Source organism: Arabidopsis lyrata (assembly GCF_000004255.2).
Source record: "Arabidopsis lyrata subsp. lyrata unplaced genomic scaffold ARALYscaffold_2, whole genome shotgun sequence".
Taxonomy (NCBI): domain Eukaryota; kingdom Viridiplantae; phylum Streptophyta; class Magnoliopsida; order Brassicales; family Brassicaceae; genus Arabidopsis; species Arabidopsis lyrata.
The window spans coordinates 4,879,918-4,893,878 of record NW_003302554.1 but is presented as its reverse complement, the minus strand read 5'-3'; the positions used below and the strand labels follow the sequence as shown (position 1 = coordinate 4,893,878).

General features: G+C 36.4%; 3 protein-coding genes across 4 annotated transcripts; all 3 read right to left on the bottom strand.

Annotated features, from left to right (window-relative positions):
• Positions 1-2,490: 2,490 nt before the first annotated feature.
• LOC110231016 lies at positions 2,491-4,493 on the bottom strand. 2 transcript variants are annotated; one of them, XM_021035614.1, is made up of 5 exons: positions 4,177-4,493; positions 3,483-4,104; positions 3,127-3,397; positions 2,959-3,043; positions 2,491-2,878 (listed from the first exon to the last, which is right to left on the bottom strand). In XM_021035614.1, the coding sequence occupies exons 2-5, from the start codon at positions 3,618-3,620 to the stop codon at positions 2,662-2,664; spliced, it is 711 nt and encodes a 236-aa protein (XP_020891273.1). In that variant the 5' UTR covers positions 3,621-4,104; positions 4,177-4,493; the 3' UTR covers positions 2,491-2,661. The 2 variants fall into 2 exon arrangements, with proteins under 2 accessions (XP_020891273.1, XP_020891274.1); XM_021035615.1 differs by lacking the exon at positions 4,177-4,493 and having other exon boundaries at positions 3,483-4,160.
• A 5,598-nt stretch (positions 4,494-10,091) lies between these two features.
• On the bottom strand, positions 10,092-10,511 carry LOC110230897. The gene is made up of 2 exons (XM_021035131.1): positions 10,265-10,511; positions 10,092-10,198 (listed from the first exon to the last, which is right to left on the bottom strand). The coding sequence occupies exons 1-2, from the start codon at positions 10,509-10,511 to the stop codon at positions 10,092-10,094; spliced, it is 354 nt and encodes a 117-aa protein (XP_020890790.1).
• A 1,103-nt stretch (positions 10,512-11,614) lies between these two features.
• On the bottom strand, positions 11,615-13,357 carry LOC9322794 (putative F-box protein At1g58090). The gene has a single exon (XM_002886682.2). The coding sequence runs from the start codon at positions 13,335-13,337 to the stop codon at positions 12,219-12,221; it is 1,119 nt and encodes a 372-aa protein (XP_002886728.1). The 5' UTR covers positions 13,338-13,357; the 3' UTR covers positions 11,615-12,218.
• Between the last annotated feature and the right edge of the window lie 604 nt (positions 13,358-13,961).

The window sequence follows — 13,961 nt, the reverse complement described above, 5'->3', positions numbered from 1 at the left end:
CCTCGGACCTCTGTTAAGATCAGGGCGTGGTGGAAGAAACATTGTCTACAGGCCGGATGTCTTGAAAGATGCTAATATTTATAGCATGTGCAGTGATCCCGATGACTTCCATGCGGTAGGCCATGATCCGAATGACATCAACGCTGAAGGTCGATATAGACCCTTTTTCAAAAGGTGTCTAGAGGCTGGTAACCCGATTGCTATTTACCATGAAGGACTGCGTCTAGTTACCCATGAGTCTGACATTAAGGGCGCCATTGTACTTTTACAGCGGAATGTACCAAGGCACGCCGATGCAACCCTGGCCTGCGCTATTCTGTGCATATGCGACGGGAATGCTCACATGGGTGGTGTGTACCTACGCCTGTTCGCAAACAACCATTACCCTTTGGAATCAGAAGAAACACGTGACATGTGTGAGGAACTCCTAGAAGAAATAAAAAATTATGGAATTAGGTTAAACAACACATACGGCGCAACATTTTCGTACCCTGAGGAACGTGGTATTCAAACGCCTCCTTGCGCGATGCTGTGTTACATCAGATCTGGACCCTTCAAGAATGTGTGCAACGTATGTTACCTCTGGTGGTGTGCGAGAAGAATTATTCAAATTCTCTAGGGATTTCTTACGTAATATTATCTGAATTTCTAAGTTTTTATGTTATAATATGTGGCCTTTGCAATTGTACTTTGCTTATCAGTAATGAATATCTTTTTATCTACATCCTTGCTTGTTTCTCATATACTACTAAATCTTATGAATGGTTACAAATAATTGTAATATTTTATATTAAATTGAGAAACAAGTTTCTTAATGTTAGATAATGGTGCCTTGTCTACAGAGGCTTACGAATTATCAGTAAATACATACTGACCTGATTTAGTCATTGATAATGACCTCTATCTTTCAAAAAAAAAAAAAAGAAACGCAAATTTATGTACATATATACGTACACATCCCTGTAATTAATGTACACTGTCTTTTGTCAGATAAAACGAAATTGCAAAAGAAAGAGATTTGGTTTTTAATGCGTTTCCCCCAGATTTAGCCATATACATGAACTCAATCTTTTCCCCTAATTCGGCGACAGACATCAACTCAAACTTTTAGTCAGAGAACGTAATAAGGGTAGACATACGTACACGGGTATACGTTACTGTGTACACGTATTTTAGTTGGTTTAAAACTATAAATATGAGAAGCGACTTTCGAGATGGTAGTAAATGATGATGCAATTCTGATTGATTTGACCTGTAATAACCCATATCTACAAGTTTTGGAGTGGTTATTTAATGCATACGGCCAAGCTCTATTCATAGAATGACCTCTATCTTTTCGCATAAATCTCCTTACTTTACGTACACGGTTTGCAATTAATGTACACTTGCATTTGTCAGATAAGAAGAACTTTAAAAATAATGACACTTTATTAATGCGTTCCCCCCAAATGTAGCCATGTACATGAACTCAATATTTAGGCCCTATATAAACGATATCACACACACTAATTTATTTGCTCACATCATTCTAAAACTTCCTTCTTTCATCAACTGCAAGATTATTTCTAAACCTCCTTTGTTAACAACATGGCTTTCCCCGCAACCCCTCCAACCGAGATGTACCTTGCAATACAATTGCCAAACCCGATTTCCGTCCTCATCAACTACCTGCCCGTATCCCAGACTCCCATCGAGACCCTCCGCCAATTGGTCGAAGCAAGTGACGTAAACGCAATAGTGATGGACGACTTCATCACATGGCCTCACTTCGTGCAGCCGGAGTCTCCCTTCAGGGCCTACTTCAGCCTCTTGCTGGAAAGGGGTGCGATCCCGGCTATATACCTCGAAGGTGTCCGCCAGGCAAGCAGCTTCCTAACGGTGGCCCACGGCATTACACTACTCAACTCCGTCGCTCCATCCAACCCTCTCGCCTGCTTCGCGACCGGCTTATTCCTAACTTGTACTGGCAACCATGTCGACTTTCTTCCAGTCAGCGATATGTTCTGGGCGATGACACCCACATTAGCGGCAGCTCACGCAGTGGGGGAGATGGTGATGTATCACATAAGCCAGCTTCACACCGAAGGTCCTCGGCTCTGGCAACGTTCATGGAGGTATGTGCACACACCGGCATGTCTTGGCCGTTGCACGTACAGTTCCGGCTGCAGAGGGTGTTTCTTTTACTGGTACGCGAGGAAGATGTGTGTCTTCTATTAGATATGACTTTGATAATGACGGATGAGGCATACAATTTTCCGGCTCATGTGTATGCTTCGGGCTCTACTTTTTAGTTTATTGCTTCCGCATCTAATATATAGTTTGTCTTTCTTAAATGTATGTCCTTCTTCGGGCATTTAATTATGAATGAATGAAGTTTTTGTTGTTTGAGGACAAAAAATATGATATATGTATGTTTTCGTGTACGAACACGGGTTTCGTACAATTTGCTGATTGAAGAACCAAAAAGCTAGTAAAACGTACACTGGCAAATTAATTGTAATTGAAGACACTGTACGTATAAAATGTACGTACAGTTACCCAATAGTTTATTATACAAATTCAAGTAATTAGAAAACGACAACAAGTTTATGTAGTTTTACAATACTTAATATAAATCTGGTCATTAATAATAAGAAGACTGGGGAAAACAAATCCCCCTATCTAAAAAACGACCTGCTTGATCTCTTCCACTTCCGGTGTGTCCGGATCGGCAAAGACCTTTGACACAGGACCATGACTCACAACCTTAGGATTAGCTCTGTCGGTTAAACGCCAGAAGACGAGTGCGACAACAACATTGCGCTGACCTAGACTCCGAAAGAAGGTTTGGAATTCCAACGCCTGTTCATTGTGTGCTTCGCATTCCAAAACTTCGTTGCTACATTATATTAAAAGAAGAATCAAGTCAGCGTTTAGATTAAAAAGTGTAAGTGAATCAAATGTGAAAAGAACATTTACTATCTATCTTTGATCTTGAAAGGAAGCTTGAGACCGTCGAAGTCTCTGGTCAAGTGGCCAACCTCCAACAACGCTCCAATGACATCTACATATCAAGGGCCATAAAATAGAAATAAACTTCTAATTTCAAAAATGTGTAAATAAAACGTAACTTAAAAAACATCTCACCGACTAAAACTTTAGTATCAACTGTTTTCTCCAAAATGTAGTCGAATTGAGTGAAATCGTAAAACGATATTGGGTCCCTTCGTAAGGCGTTAGTAACGACGGTCCGATCCATAAACCATATGCCGTAGTCATGAGATGTTGCTCTCACTGGGTCAGCGACGTTACGGACCAAGAAAGTGGTCACAATTTTCCACTCATTTTCTTTGATTCGGTCTATGTAAAAAGGAGCAAGGCGACGATCAATGGTGGCCTCGATACGGGAACGGGATCCCTACAGAATATGATATATAACAGATTTATATAGAATAGAACCTAACGTATGATAAAAAAACACAAACACGGCACAGGGAAACTACCGAATTATCTGCCAAGATAAGGCCGAGTTCGAAGATGTTGGGCGCAACAAACTTCTTAAACACTCTCACGACAAATACACAAATTGTCCACCCAGTGATCTGAGGACACAATTCAGAGATGGTGTGATACCCGTCCATCACACGGTTAGCAAGAACAATCGAAAGACTTTGTGTTTGATTGATGTAACTGCCGATGTGGGAAAGGGTTTTCGTTTGAAGGAATGTGGATAAAATTGAGGAGGAGATGTGGCTTAAATAAGGAAATTCCGTAACGGACGCGGTGGGTAGTGCGAAAGTGTTCCAACGGTTGAGATACAAATGTGTGTAACCGTTTGTAACCGTTTATTGCATGAAGATTATACGTACACAGACACAACAAACACGTACACTAACAAAACGTACACTCAGAAAACGTACATAGTTATACGCTGGCAAATATTAAACGTACGTACACCGTCACAACACTTTGGTACACACTGTCCACACATAAACGTACACTGTCTTCGCGGAGACATAAGGCTTTTGAGGAGAACTAAATAGGATTTTTGCAAGTCTTCTTGTTATGACCTGCTTGTCTACATCGTGTGCACTGATTCGGAATAAGTCTTTTCTGTCTCTTTTTCTGAAATGACAACAACAATAAGTTAATAATCTACGCATCTTATACTCAAAACGTTTGAATGATAGCACTTACCCGGTTTTCACCTCTAGATGGAATCCTTTTGGTTGTTGGTCTTCCTGGTGGTCGTCTACAGTATGGAGGAATTAGTATCAAATCCGATATATGTTGTGGGATGACAACATCCTTCGGATCCGCGATTGGTAGAATCGGTTCTTGAAAAGAATCGGAAAACGTTTGAAGGCCATACCACCATCCTACAACAACCTTCGGATCTATTCCAAACTCGATTGCAGCTGCTAGACCGTGTTCACTTGGGATTCTCAACTTTGTGTACCTAAGACACGTACACGTACACTCGTCCAGAACGACATGAAAATGCTCACCTAACTTGCTTGTAAGTTGATAACTCCACGGTCCAGACATCTTAACCGCGAATTCCCTGACGCAGGCAAATCTTGGAGAAAACGCTCATCAACCTCAGGCGTCACTAAAGACTTACACCTAGCCACTTTTTGCCTCCTCGCTGCGAACCATCGCATTAGGACCTCTCGAATGAACTCTATCATGTACACAATCGGATATGATTTGGCTCTTGTTAAGACATTATTCATAGACTCCGAGTTGTTGCTAGACATGATATTGTAGCGTTCCCCTTTACAGTGAGCTCTTGTCCAATGCTCAAATCCAATTTCCTCTAAGTAATTTGCGCATGCAGCACTCTTAGCCCTTAACTGTTCGAAGTATTTTTCAAAATCTCTCACTCTGTAAGCTTTAGCAGCGCTGAAGAATAATCCAGATACACCATACTTACCATAATGGGTGGAGATATTTCGCTCAAGGTGTACTGCACATGCACCATGATGAGCTTTCGGATAAACCACACTGAGGCCGTTATATATTGAAGAATGTCTGTCCGATACAATCATTAATTCTTCACTGTCTGGAACAATGTCAGCTAATTTATCAAAGAACCACACCCATGAAGCGTCAGTCTCACCATCCACAACACCAAACGCTATTGGAAATATTTGGAAGTTCCCGTCTTGGGCACATGCAATGAGGAGACATCCCTTGTAACGTCCTACTAGCTGCGTTCCATCTACGACAATTACCTTCCTCATATACTTCAGACCTTTTATAGAAGCCCCGAGAGATACAAAAACATACTTAAAGCGCTGCGTACCATCAGCTTCAGGTGTAGAGTGTAGGTGAGTTATCGTACCCGGATTAGCTAATTTAAGAAGATACAAATAGGTAGGCAAAAACCTGTAACTTTTTATATCATCCCCCCTTACATTTTCCACTGCAACCTCTTTTGCTCTCCAAGCGGTAGAATATGAAATCCGAACATTGAGATCATTTAGGAGCAACTGTGGTAAATCGACAGCTCTCGGACCCCCTTGCGTAGAACTGTATCTGCTCTTCACTACCTCTCCGAGAAGCTTATAACTAGCATGTTTATTATAATGCTTACGAGTGTCGATGTCACACGTATGGGTGGTATCATACGATGTGATTTTGAAACATTCTGAATTCTTGACAACTTGAGCTGTCAAATGCCATGGACAAGTATCATCAACGCAGACCATCTCCAATCTTGTAGGACATGACCTACGTTGCTTGTAGCAAAAGCATTGTTTGATTGCGAGATAAGACATTGTTTGTTGTATGACTTTTCTGTTCTTAAAAACACTCCCGACATACAAAGTCTCACCTGTCGTACTCAGTTCGACTTGTGTCTCATCATCTCGTAAATTGGCTAAATCATCGAATACCGGAGCAGCATCATTATCGAGAATCTCCAACTCGCCACCATGTAATGTAGAAAAGTCATTATACACTTCGTAAGCCTCAGCTGCGGTAACTAACCGATTATCATTCAGTGTCCCATTTGCGGGAGCTCCAATACCACGGTCGATAGTGACTTCGTATATACCATTAATATTGGTATCCGTGTTACATTCGCAGCCTGAATCTTGTACACACTCTGTAGTGTACGTACATTGGTACAAACCATGTTGACACGTACGTCTTGGAGTCACCGTTGGTGTACGGTCACCCGAATGAGAAATGTTATCTCCGCCAGGTGCAGTAACTAGCCGATTATCATTCAGTGTCCCACTTGGGGAATCTCCAATACCACGGTCGATAACATCATCCCCAGAGACATCGTCTATACCATTAATATTGGGATCGGTGTTACCTTCGCAGCCTGTATCTTGTACACATTCTGTTGTGTACGTACATTGGTACAAACCATGTTGACACGTACGTCTTGGAGTCACCGTTGGTGTAAGGTCAACCGAGTTATCTCCCCCACGTACACGATGACTTGTGTACGTACACTCTGCCAATAGACGACTGAATTCCCCTGGATGTTGAACCGTTTGTTGAGTGAGAATGACGTCCTCCTCAACATTCCCTATTCCATATTCTTCAATAATTAAATCGTTCCACTTGTTGTAATCGTAATCTTCGCCACTGCCTTCACTACCGTCTATAGTAGGATCGAGGGTACTTCCCCCCATAGATCCATCATCACCCTGATAATCATCATACCCAGCACCATCTTCGTTTTCCTCCTCCTCTTCTTCATCCTCATCTGTTTTATCGTCTTCAACGTCGTCTTGCTCATCTACGGCCTCATTATTTCCATCTACATTTGAAGCCGCTACGATGGGATTTGGTGTCGTTGCACTCCCACACACACGGTAACTCTCACCATCGGTCCTAGGGACAGTATTCCCGAGTGCCTTGAAAGAGACAAACAAGGTGACACTAGGATCCCCACCACGAATCAAAAAGAATGTATCCAGGTTCATTTGATTGTCAATGTATACAGGAGGGCGTTTACTTTCTATCATCACTGACATCTTTCCCGGCATCCAGTAACTAATTATTGGATTGCATTCGGTGCACTTCAAACTGAAAACCTCGCATAATGTACGTACAAATTCCGTGTACGTCATGTTTTGCCTAACACGTACACAACGACCAAACCAGCCTTCCCATGGTTCAAATTTCCATTCTTCTTCTTTGCATTTCCACTCACCCACCATAGTAAATACGGGAATATCCATTACCAACCTGCATCATAAATTCAGCAGAACCCCATTAAATGCAAATGAAAGCATGATTATATCTACAAAAAACAAAAAGAATTCCCAACTACACACTTATAAACATAAATCTATCCTCATTTAGCAATTTCAACTAAAAAAAGTGGAAATAAAAATATTCTGGGTTTTTATATAAAAACAATGTTGATCTTAGCACACAATCAAGACCCTAGTGTGTTAAAACAAAAAACTTCTTAACCAATTTCATTACTTACACGTTCAATGCTTGTCTTGGCTCCAAACTTTGTAAATCAAGAAGATCAAACCGATGCAGAATCACATTCGTTCAGAAAAATTTGTTTGTTTCATGGATCATGTTTGTCTCTTACAACTATTCACGCATAAAAACTAATATTAGAAAAGTAATGATGACTTTTGCATTAATTGTGACATGAGTCATGTCTAAACTTTTTGGGCATTAAATACTGATGTCTCATTGTGTTTTAATGTTTTTATTCCCAACTTGTCACTGTACTCCCGCACAAAATCAATTAAGAGCGAAATATATTGCGTAACCGGAACAGTGTACGTAACTAAACCTCTTAACTGAACCGTACAGTGAACCGCTTAACTGAACCGTACGCTTAACTAAACCGTACAGTGAACAGTACATCGGTAAGGGTAAAATGGTCAGATTTTGGCCAAAATGTCAAAACATGAAAGCTCATTCTCACTTTGCCAAAACTTGAAAATAAAACTTGGTCAACTGCCATAACTTGAAATTTACCCTTTTTTTTTAAGTTAATTTCACGTTTGACATAAAAAAAAGATTTGATCTCAAATTATTTTGTCATTTTATGTTATACTCCCTCTGTTTCACAAAGAGTGTCATTTTAGAGTTTTGCACACAGATTAAGAAAACATTAAATTTTTTGTTTTTTCTAAACAAAAACATCATTAACTATATACCTAAACATAATCTGCCCAATAGTAAAACAATATGCAGAATACTAATAGTCATAAAACATTAAAAAACATTAAATTTTGCATTGAAAACCTAAAACGACACTCTTTATGAAACAAAAATAAAACCTTAAAACGACACTCTTTATGAAACGGAGGGAGTAGTATTTACTAAAACAAATGAATGTAGATAAGTTGGTTCATTTATCGCATATGCTTTCTTAAATTCATATAGAATATGCACATGTTTTTAAGCAAATGTTATTTTATTTATCAATCATGCACACACATCACTATCTCATCTTATCTCTTTAATTTTTTTTTTTCACATTTAAATACTACTATTTTCAAGAAAAAGAACAAATCATGTTTGAGAGAAACGTATACATGCCAAGGGACTTGGAATCTTTTTTTTTTTTTGGTGTGATAAAGATAATGTTAAAGATGTGTGGATCTTAAGGATTATGGATACAACAACACGTGTTTGTTTTGGTTTTATGTTTCGTTTTATGAACGAAAAGTACATTCACAAAATAGCATGCTTTCAATCAACTTACAATTTTTTGCAGTTCAGAAGCCGATTTTATCAAGGAAATTGCTAAAGAGGTGAAAAGAGTTGTAGCCGAAATTGGATGCCAGGCCACAGAAAATCATCAATGTATCAATTCTCTCCCGAATAAGAAGAGAGAGATGTATCAGTGTTTTCCTGAATGTGAGAAGAGAAGTCTTGGAAATGGTCATATTAATTTCTCAAGAGGTCAAGAGGAGCAAAACCAAGAAGTTCTGATATTTAAACATGGTTTTATTAAATGATTCAAGTACGTTAGACAGCACGAAGCTCTTCGTTTTGTTTTTCAATAAGTTAGAGTCACCTATTTCTCTATTTCATTGTAATTTTTTTTAAGTTACTGTTTAAGGATTTTGCATATTTGTATAAAAATTATGTAAATTATGTAAAATAATTTTTTGAAAAATTTGATTTTTATTTTCCGAAATTATAATGTATAGAATCTATATATATAATGGGAGAGTCCTCTCTCCATCTAGGCTATCCACATCATCATCCACCTAAGCATGCATCTAATTAAAAATTAAAAATATAATTTATTTAAAATGTTCATTCAATACATACTTATTTTTATTTATTGTTACTTATAATTATAAAATATTTAAGTTAAATACAAATGAATTAATATTATATGTAAAAAGCAAAGAAATATAAATTTATACCTAAAAATATAATTTGAATTTTAGCGAGAAAATGTTTAAGATTAATCATATTAAAAATTTTATAAACATTTCAGTTTTATAATTGATATATTAAAAATCAATATGATGGATATTTTTGAAATTGTATGAAAGTTGAAAGATCATACATTTATTAGCTTTCAAAAAAAATATAGTAATGAATCATGACATATTTAAAAATCAATATGTTGGGTATTTCTAAAAATTGTATAAAAGTTGGAAAGACATACATTTTTTAGTTTTCAAAAAATATATAGTGAATTAGTGATGAATCTTATGACAATTTACTAATTAAAATAATAGTTGATTAGTTTATAAATGAAAGTAAACAAAATGTTAAAATATATCTAAATAGTATCGTGTATAATAATTGAAAACAAAACTAAAATATAATTATATATACTATTAATTTTTAGCTTATCATAAATATAATATAAAATTTTATATAAGTAAATGTATAAATGCATTTGATAGTAGTACAAACATTATGCACTTATTAAAAATATAAAAGATTATTTTTAAAATATCAAAAATAGGTAGAAATAACACAATTGCAACATTGGATTTAATAAGATACAAACAAAGAATTAAAATAAAAATAATAGAATATGAAAATATCGGAACTGAGTGACAAAATTAGTCTCAGAAAGATAAATTCCTAAAGAAAAAGCCAATATATAAAATAAAAATATATATTTTCGTCAAGAACTTATTTTATTAAGTTAACAAATAGTTACACAGCAGTTCCTTAAGCCATATTGGCGGAATCAATGAATCCGGAAGGAAAAACGACATTGGACAAACGAATTTGGCTAAACTATCAGCTACACAATTACAAGATCGTTTTACAAAATTGAAACTTATATCACTAAACTTTCCTCTCCAAAAACCAATGTCTTGCAGCAGGTTCTCTACTTCACTATGACTGGAATTTCCATTGATTAAGTTGATCAATACTTCACAGTCTCCCTCCAAGATTACTTGAGTGAATCCTCTTAACCATGCTTGATGCATCGCTGTCAGAAGTGCTTTTGCTTCGGCCATCAACGGAGAAGCTGCACCATTCAAATCCAAAGATCTCCATGCTTTTGCAGTACCGTGATGATCCCGTATAATCCATCCTCCACGAGCTTGCATAGTGATTTGGCTGAAACTAGCATCAAAATTAGCCCTGAGACCAATTATCCGGGATCCGGGATCCGATCCGAGATCCGCTCCGATCCGCTCCGAAAAACCGGATATCCGGATGGGGCGGATCCGGATAATGAAAAAGCGGATCCGGATCTGGATCCGGATAATGGAAAATTTAAAGCCGGATATCCGGATCCAGGATATTTTATATTATAATAATATTTTTAATATTTTATTACTATTATTTAAAAAAATTATTAATAAATTTTATTATTTTTATAAGAATAATATTTTCTACTAATATTTTTAATTATTTATATTAAATTATATGTTTTTAAATATTTTTCTTCAATTTTTATATTAGTAAAAAAAATTATATAAAAAAAACCCGGATCCGGATATCCGGCTATTTTTACGGATATCCGAAATCCGGATATCCGGGTGGAACGGATCCGGATCCGGATAATGAAAAGGCGGATCCGGATACACTAAAAAAGCCGGATATCCGGACTCGGCCCAGCCCTAATCAAAATTACACTTCACAAAGGGATGTTCCGGAGTGGACTATATATATATCTTTTATTTTTGCTTCTAAATACAATAGATATAAATTTGGAAAAGATAAACCACATTTAAAATAGCACACTTGAGTTTCTAGAATTATAGAAGAAAATGTTATGCATAAGAATTCATGTACTAAAATATATATATAATGAACGGTCATAGGATAATAAGTCAAATGCAAAAGAAAAAAAAACGTTTACTATATGTAGTATATTATAAATAAACGTATATATCTATACAATTATCACTTATAATATTTCTATTATATTTATATAACCGCCTTTTTACCAATAGAATTTACATATAGTTTTCAAATAGTATTGTAATTAAAAATATTTAAAATAATATAATTTACAAAACTATAAAAAAATTAAATATATATTGCTAAACTCACGCAATAAACCTAAGCAACGCGTGGGTCCATTTCTAGTTATAGTTAATTACTAAATAAGCATAATGGAATCCTAAGGCCTTCAATGGTTTATTTGAATTTAATTTAAAGTTTTTACACCAACTCAGAAGTTATAAAGTCTTTTTTACCAAAAGCATGGTTTACGAAAAAATCGTCTATCATGGATTTTTGTGATCCAGATAATATTTGAAATCCCACAAGAGGTGAACCACTAGTATGGATTCTGAACATCAAACATTCAATTAATTGTACCTACTAGAGAAGATAACTTCCGTGATCTTGACTCTTTAGTCCTTGCAAAGAAGTTTAATAGAAATATTTGAAATCCCACAAGTGCTATACCACTAGTACTATGTGTATTTAGACTCAAAGGAAACCACCGACGCCAAAAATTTGCAGAGCCATGTTCCCTTTTTACTGAGCAGAACTGTTGGATCATATACAACATTGATGAAATGGTTGCATGAATTTCCAAGTAGGGTGTCAAAGCACGACCATATATAGATCATTCCTTTGTTTAAAAAAAAACATATGGAGTTGTTCGAAAGAACCAAAAAGCTAAAATCGGAGTAGGGAAACGACTTTGAATATCTTCCCAGGCTCACGAAGGGCCAAACAAATTGTGGAAATAAAACTTGCAAAAGTTTTTATTAAATAAATAAAATAAAACAAGAAAGCAACAATTGAAATCAAACTTGTAAAAGATCTTCTTGTTCACTTGCTTTAGCGAAAGTCTCTCAAGGAATGGTGATCAAACTTGGAACATAGACAGAGGACTCAAACTCACACAGCACTTGATCTATCTTAATCTTTTTGCACATATCTCCCCTCACAATATACACCCAAGCTGCTTTAGGTCTCTTGCTTGGACAACACAGAACAAAGCTCTTTCCATATATATTATTATCCACGAAGTATCTTGCAGGGCTGTTACAAAGTAACATGGGGAAGTCAGGTATTGAGAAAGTCATGAACTTAATCCACACCACATGGTCTCCATCATCCCCGTTACCAATTTTATCCTTTGTCACCCAAATCTCAATCTCTCTTGTTTTTTTGGATTGTTCTAACACTGAAAACCGATCTCCCTTGTAAATCGAGAGAATACGAGTATGTGTAGTACTTTTTTTCCCCTTACACGGTAAAACACAAAAGGTCTTTTGACACATTTCTATCTCTTTCGAAAAATCGAGCATTAGGATGAAATACTGACCAGTTTGGGGATAAGTATAAGCTGTCCAGTACAAATTTCCATTCAGGGAGACCCTACCATTATCACACGTTTCGCTTATTAACTCTAGCTCTTCTTTAAAACGGGTATGATCAGTAACCTTCCACGCATTGGTTGCAAATTCGGCTACTGAATATGTCGTAGTAATTCCATCCCACGAATGACATTCCGACATCCCAATAATCTTGTAACTCTTTTCGGGTCTACTACCATCGTAACCCATGCCCCTGCCACATATATACTCAGCCTTGGCAATCCATTTAGTATGTCTCAACAACGGGTTCGAAACCACGCCTCCACCTCCTTTATGAAAGTCATACATGAAAAAATAACCATCGCAGGTCCCATGGAGATGATAACGGCGACCGCGTAAATGATCAAAGCGTAAATCACGCACCTTTATAGTTGGATTTTCGTTGAGATCGACGCTTATTGAATAAAGATGGGAATGTGTCTTTAACATGAATTCTGGGCGACCGGAAGCAAAGTTTTTGTTGATGAATCTCTTATTGTGGAAAAGAGTGTTCCATTCTCTGCAAACGGATCTGAAGCGAAGGAGAGATCGAGGTGGAACTCGAAAGAGTATCTCTTCTTCCAGATCTAATGGAAGCTTTCTCGCCACCATTAGGGTTTTGTTTGTCAAGGAAGCAAAAGAAGAAAATATATATATATACTAGTGTTATCACCCGTGCCCACTTATTGACTTGGCTGCCCACCATTTTACCCATAGAAAAATTGTTGTTTATTCACGAATTTTTTCCAATATTCAATCAAAGTTTGAGTTGATTAAAAGTTTATTTGGTTATGATTATTATTTATTTTTGATATGAACCTCTAAAATTAAACTTTAAAAGTATAGTAAATCCAAAATAAATATATAGAACATAAATGGCATAATATTTAGTTATTTTTTTGTCACCATTTTTTAGCAGTGAAGAAGATTTTAACAAAAAAATACATAAATGAATCAAATGAATAAAAAGAATGTATCTATTTCCAAATTCAAAATATTTTTGGTAGGCCTACTCAAATTTCTTCACTTTTTTTTTCATGTACTTGTCTAAATAACACATGCTTCTTCCGAGATTTGATTAGCTAAATGATCAAAATTTATTTGTCTTTTTTTATTACTACCCAAACACTCGTCTGCCAAATGGCAAGGTAAAATTCAAATATAAATCTGTGTCCTTGATCAGCTCTTTTGATGTAAAGTGTTCCATAAATTGATTGACACTTTATGTCCTACACA

Coding starts and splice junctions, on each gene's coding strand:
- LOC110231016 (XM_021035614.1), bottom strand. CDS start 3,620: ATGGACGGGTATCACACCATCTCTGAATTGTGTCCTCAGATCACTGGG. Junction 3,044..3,126: donor TGATACTAAAGTTTTAGTCG/GTGAGATGTTTT, acceptor CTTGATATGTAG/ATGTCATTGGAGCGTTGTTG. Junction 2,879..2,958: donor TTCAAGATCAAAGATAGATA/GTAAATGTTCTT, acceptor AATATAATGTAG/CAACGAAGTTTTGGAATGCG.
- LOC110230897 (XM_021035131.1), bottom strand. CDS start 10,511: ATGCAAGCTCGTGGAGGATGGATTATACGGGATCATCACGGTACTGCA. Junction 10,199..10,264: donor GAACCTGCTGCAAGACATTG/GTTTTTGGAGAG, acceptor GTAATTGTGTAG/CTGATAGTTTAGCCAAATTC.
- LOC9322794 (XM_002886682.2), bottom strand. CDS start 13,337: ATGGTGGCGAGAAAGCTTCCATTAGATCTGGAAGAAGAGATACTCTTT.